The sequence below is a fragment of the Ovis canadensis genome, chromosome 9, assembly GCF_042477335.2.
Source record: "Ovis canadensis isolate MfBH-ARS-UI-01 breed Bighorn chromosome 9, ARS-UI_OviCan_v2, whole genome shotgun sequence".
Taxonomy (NCBI): domain Eukaryota; kingdom Metazoa; phylum Chordata; class Mammalia; order Artiodactyla; family Bovidae; genus Ovis; species Ovis canadensis.
In genome coordinates, this window is record NC_091253.1 from 61,269,245 (window position 1) to 61,288,033 (window position 18,789).

The following is an 18,789-nucleotide window of genomic DNA, read 5'->3' on the forward strand; positions in this document are numbered from 1 at the left end:
GGCCGCCCTCAGGGAAAATAATTTTTTCATCACTTAATATCTTTCCAATGGCTCTTCCTCACTTCTGTAAGTCACTTCTCCTTTCCCAATCTAACCCAGGAAAAGAACAAAGAAACCCAGCTGAATTATTTTTAAACACCAAAAGCTTCTCTATCTAAACTGCCTTTATGTTTTATCTAAATAAATGAGAAATAACCGCTTAAAAGTCCAAGAAAACAAGTATCTGTAGGACATGCCATACTGTTTCCAGTGTTGTTGCTATCATAGTATCCTTGACAATAACTGATTTAGAAATATGTCTTCAAAAATTCAGTGTGATATTTTTATTTTTAGTATTTTATGTCTTTGAAGATGGTTTCCATGTGCAGAACAGATTTTTAAAGAGGTCATTTTCAAATTTAATATTTATGGTTTTCTATTTTAGCTTCACTTATACATATTTTTGTTCTATGCATAAATCTAGCAAGTTTTGGCAATAACACTTGTTTAACGTTCGTTACTATTTACAAATCTAATTAATTTAAATGTTAAGCTACATTTATAGATTTAACATATTTGACCTTTAGTATTTCACTTGGTTTATTGAAAATAATTTCCATATATTTAAAAGTCTTAAGAGGCTAGAACATTCAATGACTTTTAAGTTCTAAATTTTGCAATACTGTTTAAAAATTATATCAAGATAGTCTTACAATTTTTAACTTAAAACCACAAATATAAATAATTATTCACGAGTACAAAGGCTAACTAGTTGCTTTAATAACCTGTTGCCACATTCTTTTAACCACTATAAATAATATCAAATATGTATAGATTCCTTACCCAGAAATAGTTATTCTTTTTAGCAACTTATATTTAACTCTTTCAAATGCTTCTACATTCAGTTCTTATGCTTGGAATTAAAATATATTACCTACTTGAAAAAAAATAGTATCTCAAACAATGTTGGGTATACATTCTGAAGTAATTTTTAGGGTTGTCTTTCAGTTGGTCTACGTTTCTTAATGTATAGCAATAATGACTGGGGTTTAAGGAGGGAGCTTTGGATGTCCTGGTGGCCGCTGTGTCATGAGTACCAAAACTTAAGATAATGGCTTATAAAACAACCCCATCTTTGGGCTGGATCATATCATTCTCTAATTCTCGTGTGTATGAAAGTCAGTGTCTCATGCTGAGATATTCTTTGACTCAATTTTGTATTTCTTTGACCCAAGCTCTGAAGACCCCTGGACTGATGAGGATCTGCATTCTTTTCATGTCTCTCCTATCTCTTAGAGCCACACTCTCCTAGCAATTAAATAACATCAATTTGAAATCTGGATGTCTCTCATGGCTTAATCAGACTATGTGGTTTCCACAGACAAGGTGCTAAATTTATTTATAAGCACAGTAGCTTATGGTAAACATTTTAGTTCAAAGCTATATCAATCAATTTACAAGCTGACCAACTAAATAGCTTGTAACACAAAGAATGGAAGAAAGCCATGCAGGGCAGTAGTGCCTGTATATAGACGCTTGTGCATGCTCTGACACTGTTTCAAGCCATCTTTACTTTGTGAATTATTTAATCATAATATCTAACTTCTACTAGCTCCTGTAAATGTTTTTGTGTCTCCATGCATAATTTTCTTAATTTTTGCCTCATTTTTAGAAGGCAAGATAACAGTTTAAGTGTTGGCAACTCAGTTATTTATGACATTATTTTATCCATTTAGAGGGACAAAGGTTTCTCCTGGTGGCACAGATGGTAAAGAAAATGCCTGCAATGCGGGAGACCCAAGTTTAATCCCTGGGTCAGGAAGATCCCCCGGAAGAGGGCATGGCAACCCACTTCAGTATTCTTGCCTGGAGAATTCCATGGACAGAGGAGCCTGGTGGTCTACAGTCCATGGGTCACAAAGAGTCAGATAATGCCAAGAGACTGATACATTCACTTTCAGAGGGACAAGACCTAGAAATACAGAAATTGAGGCTGGCTCCATAAAAGCTAAATAAATAGCAGGCGTTTAGTTTAACACCTGATAATCACATATTGCATATTTGCTAGTTATTTCATAGAATGTTAAAAAAGTGCGCACTTGTGACATTTTTTTTTCTTTTGCAACATTTGTAGGGTATGATACTAAAATTATTTCAAATAAATATCACAGATGCTTAATGAAATTCAGCAGATTGATTACCCATTTAGCATCCAGAAATGTACATATTACTCAAATGCTTAGATGATTACAACTTCATTCCTGAAACTTACATAAGTTGTTAGAATTCTTTCATATGATTAAACCGACAACATTAATCACAGTTTAGAGCCTCTGGATAGGAAAGAGGCTATCTTGATTTGCTGTCTTCCAAACTCAAAGACCTCTCATTATATTAATAAATTTAACTGCCAATGTAGATTGAAGGGATACATCGCTTACCCATATTCTCCTGGGAGTTGTAACCAATGGACAAAGAGACAGCAAAATACAGTAGATAAGTAGTTCTTAAGTTGAAGACATGGATCTTCATTTCTCTCAGAATGAATGTGAGAGGTGGGCATCTCTGCAGCGGGCCTCAGATAGATGATTAATCTCCCATGGAAAGGCAAAGTGACCCCATTTTCTGTGTGGGACCTGGCCAGTCTGCCAGGCTCTCCAGCATCTTCCTTTAGGGGCAGACAGAAATCCTTCCCATCCCTAAAAGCAAACATGAAAAAACATGGTTATCCCTCTTCCCTCACAACTATCATCTCAAAACTTTAATTATGACATCTGTACATAGAAACATATAAAAATGTAGGCATCACTAATGCCAAATACATGGTCTTCCTATTAAAATCCTTTATAATTAACTCTTTATAGTTAACTCTTTTGTTTATCTCTGATATGTACATTTTAAGTATGTGAAGTAAGCACATAGAATTATTATATGCTAAATTAAATTTGTTCACTACCTTAAATATTTTGAATTATTTTGTGAAGAATCTAGCTTTATTCTCTCTGTGATGTGGAAAAGGCTAGAACTGAATAATTCATAGGCCAATATAATAGATCTTCCTGGTCCTGATGCTGGGGCTACTCAGGTATATTAAATCATAAGATGCTGAAGAGGAAAGAGACTGTAGAGATGGCTTCATCTAATCTCCTTATTTATAGATGAGTTAACTGGGAGACAGTTATATGTCTATAACTAACTGGGAGACAGAATAACTGATATGTCCTCAGTTGCAGATAGTCTTAACAGTAGACTTAAAATTAGAATGCAGAATATTTTCTTTTTCAGTATTATTTGTGCTATGTAGTTCTGATATTTTAGACAAGACTATAAGAAAGGGACTTTCCTGGCAGTCCAGTGGTTAAGACTCCACCTTCCACACTATAGGGAACATGGGCTCAATCTCTCTCAGGGAGTTAAGCTTCCACATGACTCAAGGCCAAAAAAATCCTAACATAAAACAGAAACAATATTACAACAAATTAAATAAAGACTAAAAAAAAAAACTGTCCACATGAAAAAAAATCCTTAAAAAGAAAGACTGTAAGAAAGATTATTTCTCAAATGACTGTATAAAAACACAGAAAAACTGTGTTTTTGGCAGTTATTATCCTGAATACACTATACTTCAATGTGTAAATAATACTTACATGTGTTTTTTTCCCCAAAACTCATTATAATTAGTTCATGGGACATGATTTGTTGATGCTATTCCATTTATAATTCATTTGTGAGGTAATTGTGCTATTTTGCATTTTGATGAACTATAATCCAAATTTTATAAATTCATATTTCATTAAAAATATCAGAAGAATAAATACTTGAATCCTTTATTAGAGAAACAAAATACTTTTAAAAGTTAATTTCAGTCCTAGAATACTATGATTTTCAATATAAATTTACTTTGTATTATTGATATTTTTATGCAGATTTTTGCAGATAAAACAAAGAAGTTTGAAGTAATAATTTATCAGTTCAGTTCAGTTCAGTTGCTCAATCATGTCCAACTCTTTTCAACCTCATGGACTGCAGCACACCAGGCTTCCCTGTTCATCACCAACTCCTGGAGCCTACTCAAACTCATGTCCATTGCTTCGGTGATGCCATCCAACCATCTCATCCTCTGTCATCCCCTTCTCCTGCCTTCAATCTTTCCCAGCATCAGGGTCTTTATAATAATTTACAGAGCTAAATAACTGTGAAAAACATAATACAAAATATTTTTCATAATTGTGAAAGAATGTTATATCAATTCATTGAAAAACCAACTATATAAAAAAACAGACACTAACTTTTTATTAAAATATTATAGAATGAGTGTGTTCCATTTAATATACCATATTTAACATTGATTGTATGTATGTGTTTAGTCACTAAGTTGTCTCCAATTCTTTTCCAACCCCATGGACTGTAGCCTGTCAGGCTCCTCTGTCCTTAGGATTTCCCAGGCAAGAATGCGGGATTGGGTTGACATTTACTTTTGCAGGGGATCTTCCTGACTCAGGGATTGAACCTGCATCTCCTGCATTGGCAGACATATTCTTTAGCACCAAGCCGCCTAGGGAGCCTTAACATAGATTCAGTTCAGTTTAGTCACGTCCAGCTCTTTGTGACCTTATGGACTCTAGCACGCCAGGGATCCCTATTCATCACCAACTCCTGGAGTCTACTGAAACTCATGTCCATTGAGTCAGTGATGTCATCCAACCATCTCATCCTCTGTTGTCCCCTTCTCCTCCCACCTTCAATCTTTCCCAGCATCAGGGTCTTTTCAAATGAGTCAGTTCTTTGCATCAGGTGGCCGAAGTACTGGAGTTTCAGCTTCAACATTGGTCCTTCCAATGAACAGTCAAGACTGATCTCCTTTAGGATGGACTGGTTGGATCTCCTTGTAGTCCAAGGGACTCTCAAGAGTCTTCTCCAACACCACAGTTCAAAAGCATCAATTCTTCAGCACTTAGCTTTCTTTACAGTCCAACTCTCACATCCATAGACTACTGGAAAAACCATAGCCTTGACTAGACAGACCTTTGTTGGCAAAGTAATCTCTCTGCTTTTTAATATGCTATCTAGGTGGGTCATAACTTTCCTTCCAAGGGGTACACATCTTTTAATTTCAAAGCTGCAGTCACCATTCTGCAGTGATTTTGGAGCCCCCCAAAATAAAGTCTGCCTCGGTTTCCACTTTTTCCCCATCTATTTCCCATGAAGTGATGGGACTGGATGCCATGATCTTAGTTTTCTGAATGTTGAGTTTTAAGCCAACTTTTTCACTCTCCTCTTTCACTTTCATCAAGAAGCTCTTTAGTTCTTCTTCGCTTTCTGCCATAAGGGTGGTATCATCTGCATATCTGAGGTTACTGATATTTCTACTGGCAATCTTGATTCCAGCTTGTGCTTCCTCCGGCCCAGCATTTCTCCTGATGTACTCTGCATATAAGTTAAATAAGCAGGGTGATGTACCCCTTTCCCATTTTGGAACCAGTCTGTTGTTCCATGTTCTAACAGTTCTAACTGTTGCTTCCTGACCTGCATACAGATTTCTCAAGAAGCAGGTCAGGTGGTCTGGTATTCCCATCTCTTTGAGCATTTTCCACAGTTTGCTGTGATCCACGCAGTCAAAGGCTTTGGCATAGTCAATAAAGCAGAAATAGATGTTTTTCTGGAACTCTCTTGCTTTTTCCATGATCCAGCGGATGTTGGCAATTTGATCTTTGGCTTCTCTGCCTTTTCTAAATCCCACTTGAACATCAGGAAGTTCACGGTTCACGTATTGTTGAAGCCTGGCTTCAGCAATTTTGAGCATTATTTACTAGCATGTGAGATGAGTGCAATTGTGCAGTAGCTTGAGCATTCTTTGGCATTGCCTTTCTTTGGGATTGGAATGAAAACTGACCTTTTCCAGTCCTGTGACCACTGCTGAGTTTTCCAAACTTGCTGGCATATTGAGTGCAGCACTTTCACAGCATCATCTTTCAGGATTTGAAACAGCTCAACTGGAATTCCATCACCTCCAATAAGTTTGTTCATAGTGATGCTTCCTAAGGCCCACTTGACTTCACATTCCAGGATATGTGACTCTAGGTGAGTGATCACACCATCGTGATTATCTGGGTCATGAAGATCTTTTTTTGTATAGTTCTTCCATGTATTCTTGCCACCTCTTCTTAGTATCTTTTGCTTCTGTTAGGTCCATACCATTTCTGTCCTTTATTGAGCCCATCTTTGCATAAAATGTTCCCTTGGTATCTCTTAATTTTCTTGAAGAGATCTCTAGTCTTTCCCATTCTATTGTTTTCTTTTATTTCTTTGCACTGATTACTGAGGAAGGCTTTCTTATCTCTCCTTGCTACTTGTTGGAACTCTGCATTCAAATAGGTATATCTTTCCTTTTCTCCTGTGTTTTTCACTTCTCTTCTTTTCACACCTATTTGTAAGGCCTCCTCAGGCAGCCATTTTGCCTTTTTGCGTTTCTTTTTCTTGGGGATGGTCTTGATCACTGCTTCCAGTACAATGTCACGAGCCTCTAGTACAATGTCACGAGCCTCCGTCCATAGTTCATCAGGTAGTCTGTAACATTGATTATTCATCTATTAAAAGGTTGTTTTTCAGTCACTAAATCATGTCTGACTCTTTGCCACCCAATGAATAGCAGCACACCAAGATTCCCTGTCCTTCACTCTCTCTCAGAGTTTGCTAACTCATGTCCATTGAGTCAGTGATGCCATCCAATCATGTCATCTTTTGTTGCCCCCTTCTCCTCCTGCCCTCAATCTTTCCCAGCATCAGCATCTTTTTGAATGAGTTGGCTCTTCCCATCAGGTAGCCAAAGTATTAAAAGGGTATTATGTGTTATCTTGCCATATTTAACTTAATCCTTAAATGGGAAGATTATATTCTAGATAATTAAAAGAAAATTCTCTCTGAATGATCTTTCTTTCTACATAGACAGTGGAGATGTGGCCACTGTCACCCTAGAATTGCTCCAGATCCTCTCTCGACAGTTCTGATTTGCGTAACTTTGTGAGTGAATATATTTTAGTATAATTCTAGATAGATTTATGTAACATAACTTCATTTTTCTAATTTAAGACAATTTTTGAACTCACAAATCTTTTTTGAGGGTGGGTGCCATGGTTTCCTAGGATGAAGGTGTCTCTTGAAGGGTTCATCAGTTATTGTTTTTCCTATTTTATTTCAAAGTCACTAAATTAATTTCCTTTCAGTTAAATTCATTGCTATATTAAATACATCTGTGTTTCCAGTTCATGACAATTCTAATATTATCATTACTATAAAATATTCAAATGACACAATGTAGTTTGACCTTTAAAAGTTGGCATAAGTGCAAATCCAACCTACAATGAGACATCATCTCATACCTGTTAGGATGGCTATTGTCAAAGACTCAAGACATAAAAAATGTTGGAGAGGATATGGAGAAAGGGAGTCTTGAGCACTGTAGATGGAAATGGAAATTGGTGCCAACACTGTGGAAAACAATATAGAATGACTCCCCCCAAATAAAAATAGAACTACTATATGATATAGCAATTCTACCTCTAGGTATTCATCTGAAGGAAACTAAAATACTAAGTCAAAAGGATACATTCACCCCAGTGTTCACAGTGGCACTGTTTACAATAGCCAAGACATGGAAGCAGCCTAAATTATCATCAACAGATAAGGGGATAAATGGAATATTATTCAGCTATAAGAAACAAGGAAATCTTGCCATTGTGACAGCATCAATGGAACTTAAAGGCATTATGCTAAGTGAAATAAATCAGAAAAAGACAACATATGATGTCACATAAATGTGAAATCTAAAAACAGCGACAACAAAAACAACACTGAATTCATAGATCTAGAGAACAGATTGGTGGTTGCCAGAGATGAGCTTGGGGTGGGTGAAAGGTACAAACTTTCAGTTATAAAATAATTCCTGGGGATGTAATATACAGTGTAGTGACTATATTTATAGTACTGTATTATATATTTGAATGTTGCTAAAAAATAGAATTTAAAAGTTCTCTTCACAAGAAAAGAAATTTGTTGGGATGAATGTTAATTAGACTTCTTGTGATGATAATTTCACAATATATACATATATAAAAATCATTAAGTTGTACATTTGAAACATATATTGTTACATATCAATTCTATCTCAATAAAAGTTATAATATTATACATTGTCAGTTTTGGTTCATTATTTGAATAAATTTGATCATATTAATTTTTGAGATATATTAATAGCTCTGAATAAACTCCAGGGAAATCATTTGACTGTGGTAGACTCAAACTTTAGTGGTCAGTAGTTGTCTCCAAGTTATATCTAGACACGATATTTTGTCTGGACTTTGGGTCTAGATGACACTGTTAAAACAATAAAGATTTGTGAGGAATAACCATACTGTATTGTAGAACTTTAAATAACAATGGTCTAATCTTGCTTTCTTTTAGTCAGGAAGTAGAAGAGAAAGAACTTTAGGAAATGGCAGCATCCTTTCTTGCCTCTTTTTGTTTGTTACTAGCAAACCCAGTAAGCTGAAGGGGTTTTTTCCCTTACACAGGTTTGGGATGAAAATCTTGCAAAGTCTGCAGAGGCTTGGGCAGCTACCTGCATTTGGGACCACGGACCTTCTTACTTATTGAGATTTTTAGGTCAAAATCTATCTGTACGAACTGGAAGGTAAGAAATAGTTTCACTGATACTGTTTATCCAGATAACCTTATTGATAATTTTATTGCCTATGGACTCCAAGTGTTAGTAGCACCAATTTCAAGTAATATCTACAAGTATTTATTGAGAACTCACTATATGTCAGTCACTGATGCTTGGCCTATGACTGTTTTAGATGTCTTCAAAAATTATTTAAATTTTTAAAAGAAAATTTTTAAATTTTAAAAAATTAAAATTTTTTTCTAAAAAAAAACAGCAGCATTCACCCTTGGAACACCATCCCTTAATCTATGCTACACTGCTGCTGCTGCTGCTGCTAAGTTGCTTCAGTCATGTCCAACTCTGTGTGACCCCATAGATGGCAGCCCACCAGCCTCCCCTGTCCCTGGGATTCTCTAGGCAAGAGCACTGGAGTGGGTTGCCATTTCCTTCTCCAATGCATGAAAGTGAAAAGTGAATTCTACACTAATCTCACAGAATCTTGGAAAGAATCACGTTGTATCCTTATCCTCTCTCTTCTAGCTCAGAAAAATCCCTTGATAGTGGCAGAAGCCATTATTGTGTATGCAGCTTTCCCATGTTTGCATATTCCTATGTATGTGTTATACAAATTCAATGTGTTTACAGATATATGCATATATACATATGCACATATATGTATATGCAAGTATGTGCAACTGTGAATAAAGCTGCTTCCAGCAACAGGATAATTTTTCTACACTGTGAGAGGTCATCATCCAGCATTCAAAGATTCATTCCCTTCCTTCCATACAGGGGAGAAAAACTGGGTATATTCTCATTAAATTAAAATGATACAACTTTAAGGGGAAAAAACACTCTGAGTCTAGTATCACAGTTTTTTTTTTTAATCTATTTTTTAATTATGTATAAGATTCCAGTGGAAGACATTTCTGACATTGGTAAAAACAAGGTAAAGATGATAATTCCTGAAAGATTTGCATTTCTCTTTTTGAAACAACCAGACTCATACTTAAACAAATACAGGATCACTTGCTCCAGGCCTGAACATTATCCTATTTGGCTCTACTGGGAGGAATAGAGGATTCTGCTGGGTGGTGATGGTTATTGTGAAGGGGTGGATATGCTCTTGATTTGCCACTAATAGCCTGCAAAAGAACAATTAACTTGTAATTTAATGTGAGCCCACTATATATTGCCACCACTGTACTGTGAGTTCTCATTGTGTTTCTTGATGTTTAGATACCGCTCTATTCTCCAGTTGGTCAAGCCGTGGTATGATGAAGTGAAAGACTATGCCTTTCCATATCCCCAGGATTGCAATCCCCGATGTCCTATGAGATGTTTCGGCCCCATGTGCACACATTATACACAGGTTATTTTGTCTTGTTCAGCTCTGATTCATTCTTTTTTTAAAAAAATGCTCTTTCTATTTTGGTGAACCTGCATTTTCTTAACTCCTGATTCTAATAATGATATATCGGTTTATTTTCTCAGATGGTTTGGGCCACCTCCAATCGAATAGGATGTGCAATTCATACTTGTCAAAACATGAATGTTTGGGGAGCTCTATGGCGCCGTGCAGTTTATTTGGTATGCAACTATGCCCCAAAGTAAGTATCTGGTTGGCTTCTACTTCCTGAAATCCTTAATGATGTTAAATATCTTCAGTCTGATAGATATTTTTAACAGGTAAATAATATGAGTAAGACTTAACTAACAAGCTCAGATCCTCAAATCTTCCGTCTTCTCATATATTAGAAAAGTTAAAAGCTGAAAGATTTCACGAGGATTCTAGATTAAAATTTTGGGCAAGACAATTTGTGATTTGGAGATTCACTAAATTCTCCTCCTCATCTTTCTTTAGACCTGGTAATTATAAAATAAACATATGCTTCCAGGCTTTTGATAGCTTATATAAAAGTCTCAGACAAGGATCTTCTAGGGAATTTATCAACACCACAGTATTCTCATCAATCATTCCTATAATGTTGGCTTAACTTTTTCACTAGGAAAAGAAAACAAGCCCTTCTTCTTTCTTTTAAGGGTAGAATTAAAAATCACAGTTTATTTTTTCCATAGGTGGTTAAGGAGACATTCAGAATCAGAAGGGAAAATTTAAATGCTATGACATCTTTTTAATGAAAGCTGTGCCATTATTTAAACTTCAGTATAAAAAATTCAGTAATTTCATCCTATGGCACACATAAAATTGTATATTTCATATTGTGAAAATTGATCAAATATTGTAAAATATAGTTGTATTTTATATTTATGAGCATTCTTTTGTATTATGAGGATAAATAAACATTTGTTAACATTTGATAAAATGCCTTTTTGATAACAATGACTCTTTGGATAAAGTGTTCCAGTATTTATACATGAGTCTTTTCCCTTTTGGAGTAAATACTAAAATGTGCAAAGGATTTATGACACGCCTGGTGTCTTCCAAAGTAAGTCCCAAACAAAGATTTTTCTCCAGCTTTGCCAGTATGGGGAGGGAATGAGAAAACGTTTCACAAATAACTGCATTACTCATTTATATGGTCTTATGCCAGGGGCAGTGTTTTTGCAAAGTTAGAAAAATAGCGATTTTCCCAATGGTCCCCTCTCCACAGTTATTAGAATAGTAAGATTTGGAAAGTAAAATGTGACTGCATCATGAAAAGCATTAAAACTGTGCATTTGTTTGATATTTTCAGTTATGCACCTTATATTTCCCTATTAAGACTCTAACTCTTCTTTCTGACATAAATAGGCCAGGCAGTTCTCTAGTGAAAGAGGCTTTTATTACATTCATTTGGCTATTCTGTTTTTGGCCAATGATGGGATTTTTGCAATATTATTGATGAGATGTCTGATTGTTTTATGTCTAAGAGATTAAGATATTGTGTTAGTATGGTATATTTGCTGTGACAGAGAAGCATTTTTTTAAACAGGCAGTGAAGAAAGTTTAAAAATTCTGACTGATAGTTGAATACCAGCATGGAGTTATCTCAAGCCTACTTGTTTTTCAGGGAAAAATGAAACACAGGGTTGGGTGGTGGGGGCGGGGGGGCGGTGGGGGGGTTGAAGAGAAAGAGAGAGAAATGAGAGAATGAAAATGAATTAGCCTGAAAGGATAAAAAGTAAATTATGTTTTTCCATTGACTGATTTACTATTGAATATGGGGCTTCCCCAATGGCTCAATATTTTAGCTTTTCCGCTGTTTTTTTTGTTTGTTTTTTTTTGTTTGTGTTTTTACTTTATTTTACTTTACAATACTGTATTGGTTTTGCCTTACATTGACATGAATCCACCACACACGTACATGCGTTCCTTCAACCCTGACTTCAACACACCACATTTTCTCCTGACCATTCAGTTTCCTTCACACTTCTGGCTCTGTGGTTATGTTAGTACTGTAGTTATAATCACCATGCTACTGTAAATAAATTCATTGCTTCCTCCGTCATAGCTAAAAGAGCTTAGTAACAGTAAGACGTTGTGACTGTCTTTATCCTAAATGCTGAATTTGGTGTATCATTATGGCCATCAAGATGAAGGAAAATATTGACAACATTCAGTTAAATGTGTTCAGCATTATTTCAAAAAATTAACAGTATTGCTAAAAATTATAACTGTGAGTTTACATATGGGAAAATGTTTTGGAATCATCTTTAGTGGCTGCTTCAGTTCAGTTCAGTCGCTCAGTCATGTCCGACTCTTTGCGACCCTATGAATTGCAGCACGCCAGGCCTTCCTGTCCATCACCATCTCCCGGAGTTCACTCAGACTCGCGTCCATCCAGTCAGTGATGCCATCCAGCCATCTCATCCTCTGTCGTCCCCTTCTCCTCCTGCCCCCAATCCCTCCCAGCATCAGAGTCTTTTCCAGTGAGTCAACTCTTCGCATGAGGTGGCCAAAGTACTGGAGTTTCAGCTTTAGCATCATTCCTTCCAAAGAAATCCCAGGGCTGATCTCCTTCAGAATGGACTGGTTGGATCTCCTTGCAGTCCAAGGGACTCTCAAGAGTCTTCTCCAACACCACAGTTCAAAAGCATCAATTCTTCGGTGCTCAGCCTTCTTCACAGTAAACCATTATTCTCTTACTGAGTTTTCCGTGTCTCATTTTATGAATACTGACAATCTAAACTATTCAACTTTAGAAAGAAATCCTTTGAACTCTTAAAATCTATTTTTTGTGCTTATGACAACTTCTTGCTCATGTCACCATTTCTAAGCCTCCCCAAATTGTATATATACTGTATATGGGCTTCCCAGGTGGCCCTAGTGGTAAAAAACCCACCTGCCAATGCAAGAAACATGAGAGGAGGGTTTAATCCCTGGATCGGGAAGATCCCCTGGAGAAGGAAATGACAACCTATTCCAGTTTTCTTGCCTGGAAAATCTCATGGACTGAGGAGCCTAGTGGGCTACAGTCCATGGGGTCCTAAAGAACTGAACACAACTGAGCGACTGAGCACATACACCCTTATATATGTGTGTATATATATACATATGTATGTATTTGTATATATTTTACTATCTTTATAATAGCATTAGCATGAGTTTTTAAAAAATACATTTAGGAGGACACAGCGTATGTGTTCTGGAAAGCTGCAGTAGGAAGGAGGCAGCTGTGGTGATAGACAAAGCATCAAGTCAGATGTGGGTTGACTAATAATGTCACCGTGCATTGTAAATTATTGTAAATTAACATGATATTAACTTACTCAGAAAGCATTTTTAAAGTAAGATATATAGAATAGATTGCTACAGAAATAAGAAATGGATGTAACTTTCAGCGCTTTTCTAAAAATGACACACTTCTGAAAATGTCATCACACGTCAATGTGTGATTATGTGCTTAAGGACAATCAGATTTTTTAAAATGAGCAAGTAACACTTATGCTCTCTTCTTTTTTTTTTCCTAGGGGCAACTGGATCGGAGAAGCACCATATAAAGTAGGGGTACCATGTTCAGCTTGCCCTCCAAGTTATGGAGGGTCTTGTACTGACAATCTCTGCTTTCCAGGTGTAACGTCAAACTACCTGTATTGGTTTAAATAAGTTTATCTTTTCCTCCAGGAAATATAATGGTTTCTGGGAATCATAGGCATATATATATATTGAGTTTTGCACATATTATACATATTTTATCATAATCTTGTTTTCCTTTTATTATTCATTGTAAAGATTAGTGTTTATCTTGTATGTTTGTTTAATCCTTAGAGGTAATCAAACATCCATTTCTATTTTCTGACCTCTAAGTCTAAACTAAAATACTGTGTATGTAGTATTGACATAGTTGATGCATCCAGTTCCAAAGCTTGTTTTCCAAAGAAATTATGTCACATTCCTAACAAATAGAACATATATTTGGCCTATAAATACACATACATAGACGATGTAATACATAGATAATTTGATTTTGTAGTTAACTTGGAGGAATTTTTAAAAAATCCTATTCGAAACAATATGTTAGGTGATAGGACATCTCCTGCACCCATTTCTTTAATATCCCAAAACTGATCATTTGCAAACTACTAATAGAACTCCATGATATCTAGATATAATAATTAAGAACCACAGATTTCATTATGGAAGTATTTTATTTGGGTCCACCAAAAGATATTCTCAATTTATGTAAGGTTGAACACATTTATTTTGCTTAACCTCTTTTACTGTACCAGTAATCATGTGTGGAGTGGTTATGATGGGCAAGGCACTCTGCTAGTTATGTTCTGATCATGCAAGGATAATAAGACATAATTCCTGTCTTCAGGAAGCTCACAAAAATATTCAGGAAATAATGCAGCATAATTATGGGTTGTCCAAAAAGTTTGTTCGGATTTTTCTGTGATGTTACGGGGAAACGAACTTTTTGGCTAACTCAATATCTTGCTGTAAAAATGTTATTTGTTAACAAATTGATTTTTCATGTAAATTTGAGGAAGTGAACCCAACGATGTTCACATGTAGGTGGAATAGGTGATAGGCCACACCGTGTAATAGAAGTCTCCTGGTTAGCATGAAAATGTAGCTATAGTACTTGGAACTAAATGAGGCAGGGAAGAATGAATAACTGTGAGTGTAAATAGTTGATTCGGAAGGTGGAAAGCAAGACCTAAGTGAACTGACGAGGTCCAAGAAAAGTAAGAATCAGGAGACAGGCATGCAAACCCACGGAAATAGGGTTACTGTGCACGCGCGCACACACACACACATACACACGGAGAGCCTCAGAAAGGCACAGCCTGAAGGTTTAATATACCTTGAAGCCTGTGAGCAGGAGGTGAAAGATACCAGAAAGAAACACGCAGGTGCTAAGTGTATTATCTGCTCTCCAGTCTATTCAGCATGATGGTCCTTGAGCATCATGTGGAAAATCTCATGTACACACACAGACAGCGATGGTTTTGTGAAAGGGGCCTCTTCAGATGATTTTCTAAGCACTAATTACCAAATTCTATTACCATATCTAAGTAGAAGAATATCTTTCAGTTCTCCATTAAGTTTGAGTGTGCGCATGCGCAGTCGCTTCAGTACTGTCTGACTCTTTGCAACCCTGTGGACTGTAGCCCACCAGCCTCCTTTGTCCATAGGATTCTCCAGGCAAGAATACTGGAGTGAGTTGCCATTTCCTTCTCCAGGGGATCTTCCTGAATTAGGGGTTGAACTTGCATCTCCTGTGTCTCCTGCATTGGCAGGTGGATTCTTTACCACTGAACAAACTGGGAAGCCCCAAAAGTGAAGCATGGTGGAAAGCAAATCACTGTGAAAATTTCCCTCATGTGATTTTGGAAATCTTTATTCCCAAATCACTTTCAGAGAGGAGAAATTCAACACATGGATCAAGACAACACATTACATTTTACATGTGCATGCATGTGTGTGTGTGTATGTGTGTGTGGTTCAAATTATATAATGCTGCAGTAGAATTACAGAATCAGTAAACACAGTTCCAGAGTACAAATAACAGAAGGAAGCTACTTGTTTAAAATTCCCTACACATTTGCAGTTTTTTTAGCGTAGATTCATTGAAAGATGACAGTTAATTAAATCCAATGGGGGATTATCCAGCATCTGAAGTTCAGGTTTTCATGATGACAAATAATTGGCCAGATTTCTTTCACATACTGGATCTGACCAAATGTTTTCCTATCAAACGACTTTGCTTTTGTGGGAACATATATAATCTTTATTAAAAATAAATATTTTTGGAGACTAATATGAAGAACAGAAATAACAGGAAGAGTCAGGTCTCAAATCAACTTTTAGCTAATAAACACAGGCAATTGGAGAGAAAGCTCATTAGTGGGATGTTTGTTTGCTTTATCTAGATAGTCTTTCTTCAGTTTCCTAAACTAGTTCTACAGAAGTAGTAAAATAACTATTAAACCAAAAAAAGGCTATAATCAGTTCCATCCTATTGCTGGTTTACTCGTGTGGCTTGATTTCTCAGGTCTCAAAAAGAATAATGATATTTGCCATGTGATTCACAGAAGTTCATTTGAAGGTAAATTACCATATTAATAGAAAATCATGAATATTAAAGGTATCATTAATGTTGTGAAGCTTTTATTTGAGATAAAATTAAGTCTTTCATGAGCTCCTCTTTGGCAGAAATTCTGTCTTATCTTTGTGTGTTTATACCAGCTTCTTATATAATGGCTATAGTATAATAAGTTTTTATATGAATGGGTTTTTAGAATTAATTCAACAGTCTAGTATTGCAAGAATTAGAGGAACCTCACCTTTCCATGTTTCATTAAGACAAAAATGTCTTAAATACAAAGCTTTGAGTGCATCAACAATCCAGATAAAGCACCAAATATATCAGATTAAGACTAGGAACAACGTACTCATAAACTTGTACACAACAGTCCTTTCCAAATATAAGTTTATTTATAACTTAACAACTGAGCTGAAAATGTAACGGGTATATTTGTTATTCTATCTGTGTTTCTTAAAGTTAGTAATATAAAGTGGCCATGTGAAATGTTTTATTTTCTAGGCTAAACCAAATGAACATTTGCTTGAAATCAACCCAGAGTGTCATACTTTTCACAGCATGCAACAATGGTGCTAGGATAGCTATTTCTCACTGTAACTCCCAGAGGGAAAAAGGGTCTGGGCATAAGCTATTTCATGAGAGCAGCTTTAAGTAGTATTGAGGTTTTCATTTCAATAGGTTTCATTCGAAATGGTGATTGGCATACATATTCTACAGCATTGAATTTTATCTTTGGTATGGATTTTTCATTACATCCTTTATTCAGTAGAAAAATTTTTTAAAAATTCTGTCATAACATCAATTCTTTTGGCTTCCATGTTATCAAAAGACTGGAAAAATTACAAGTTGATCTATTAAACTGATGGATTCCTTTTCAGAATTGTATTTGAGTTGTGTAGGCACACTCTTAATGTTCCTGGCTATGGTAGGTAAGTTTGCTTTTAAAATGTGGCAGAAACAATTTTCATTGTTATCATGTTTTGTTTTTCCCTGTCCAGTAGTCTAAGCAGCATCACTTCCGTGGTCTGTTAGGACTTCCCTACCAAGTTCACTTGGCAGTTCATTTGAAACTTTTGTGGAGATACTCATTTGAAAGTTCCATGAAGTTTTAGCACAGAGCTGATCAAACAGTAGGGAAAATTCAATCAGTATAATTTACTCAGAATATTTGAATTGAAGCAATATATATTTTTCTCATTAGTATATGCTTATGTTAGATCAATTTATAACATCTACATAAGCAATCAAAAACATATTTCAGTTCAGTCGCTCAGTTGTGTCCGACTCTTTGTGACCCCATAAATCGCTTTAGGCCAGTTCAAGTGTTCTGTGTTCATATCCTGCTTATTAAGTGAATACATAAGTTAAACAGATCATTTGAATGTGTTCAGGAAGGAAAAGTCATGCTTAAACTGGGGTCTGTTTTCTCCCCCTTGTATAACAACATTCCCAATGTTCTGCAGTAGCATAGGACACCAATCTTGGATAGAAGGAAGCCGTTTCCTATGGAAGTGTTTAGGGAGACTAAAATAGATTTCTATCAATGTCTAATATTATCTTTGTTTTATATTTGCATTTTTTTGTATTGTTATATGTGTGAGGGAAGACATTTAAACACATGCAAAATGATTTTTTAAAATTCTGTCATCTTCTAACTTTGACTTATAAGAGGCCAGTCAACAACTTAGAAAGTTACACAGTTCACTCATTAATGGTGCTGAAAATTCATTACAACCACCATATACTTGCTTTAATTTTGAAGTTTCTTTGCAATTAAGGTTTTTAATAAGTGTGAACTATCAGTATCTAGTCTGGTGCTATATATGTGGTGCTAAATGAATTGTTAGTGTTAGCAGGTTAAGAAGTCTCTTTTTATTCATAGTTACAAATGATGTCCTTTCAATTCCTGATTTAGAAATATTAATAACGCCCTGTTAAATGAATCTTAATCAAAATAAGCCAGTGCGCTCTATTTTTATATAATAATCCAACATTATTTGGGTGTTACAGAATGTAAATATATTTCTTAGAAGTCATCTATCTTTTTAAAAAGCATTTTTAAACTTGGAATGTAAAATTCAAGTTATCAACTAGAGTACATCTACACCAACCGTGCTTCAGGCACTGGCGCCCTCTGGTGGTTGTAAGAACAAATTCTCGATGGCAACTTGGCCTGCCAATAAAACCACTTCTTCAGTTCAATAAAAAACTAAGTTGCATAATATTAAATTCTTGGATACTCTGTAACTCTGATGCAATTAAATATGCTTGATTCTATTTACATAATTTTTAGGAGGGTAATACATATATCTTGACATCCATTTTCCTAAATAATAATAATTTTTTATGGCATTCTAGTCCTGAGGTGCTTATTAACAGTGTTCTTTTTTTGAACTAGGTATTAATAAAATATATTTTTAATTTTTTTACATCATAAATACGGTAAGAGGTAAAACTAGTGAACAGAACTCTGTGTTTCACTTTCAGAAGTGATCATTTATTTTTATATATTGAAACAATTTCATATATCAAAAGATTCTGTCTCCATTTTTACTTGTTGATCTATAATTTGATAATGCTCTTTGGTCATACTATTGAGCTAATGATGACATTTTATTGTTCTATTCAAATTCCTTCTGGACTTAAAAATAT

The 18,789-nt window shown here is 35.5% G+C and overlaps 1 protein-coding gene across 1 annotated transcript in view; it reads left to right on the plus strand.

The window, feature by feature from the left end:
- Positions 1–14,420, plus strand: part of PI15 (peptidase inhibitor 15) — a 31,184-nt gene extending 16,764 nt beyond the window's left edge. Inside the window, exons 3-6 of the mRNA XM_069601042.1 lie at positions 8,550–8,668; positions 9,881–10,013; positions 10,136–10,251; positions 13,556–14,420. Coding sequence (XP_069457143.1) covers positions 8,550–8,668; positions 9,881–10,013; positions 10,136–10,251; positions 13,556–13,691 — 504 coding nt within the window. The 3' untranslated portion in view covers positions 13,692–14,420. The remainder of the gene's footprint in view (positions 1–8,549; positions 8,669–9,880; positions 10,014–10,135; positions 10,252–13,555) is intronic.
- Positions 14,421–18,789: the final 4,369 nt, after the last annotated feature.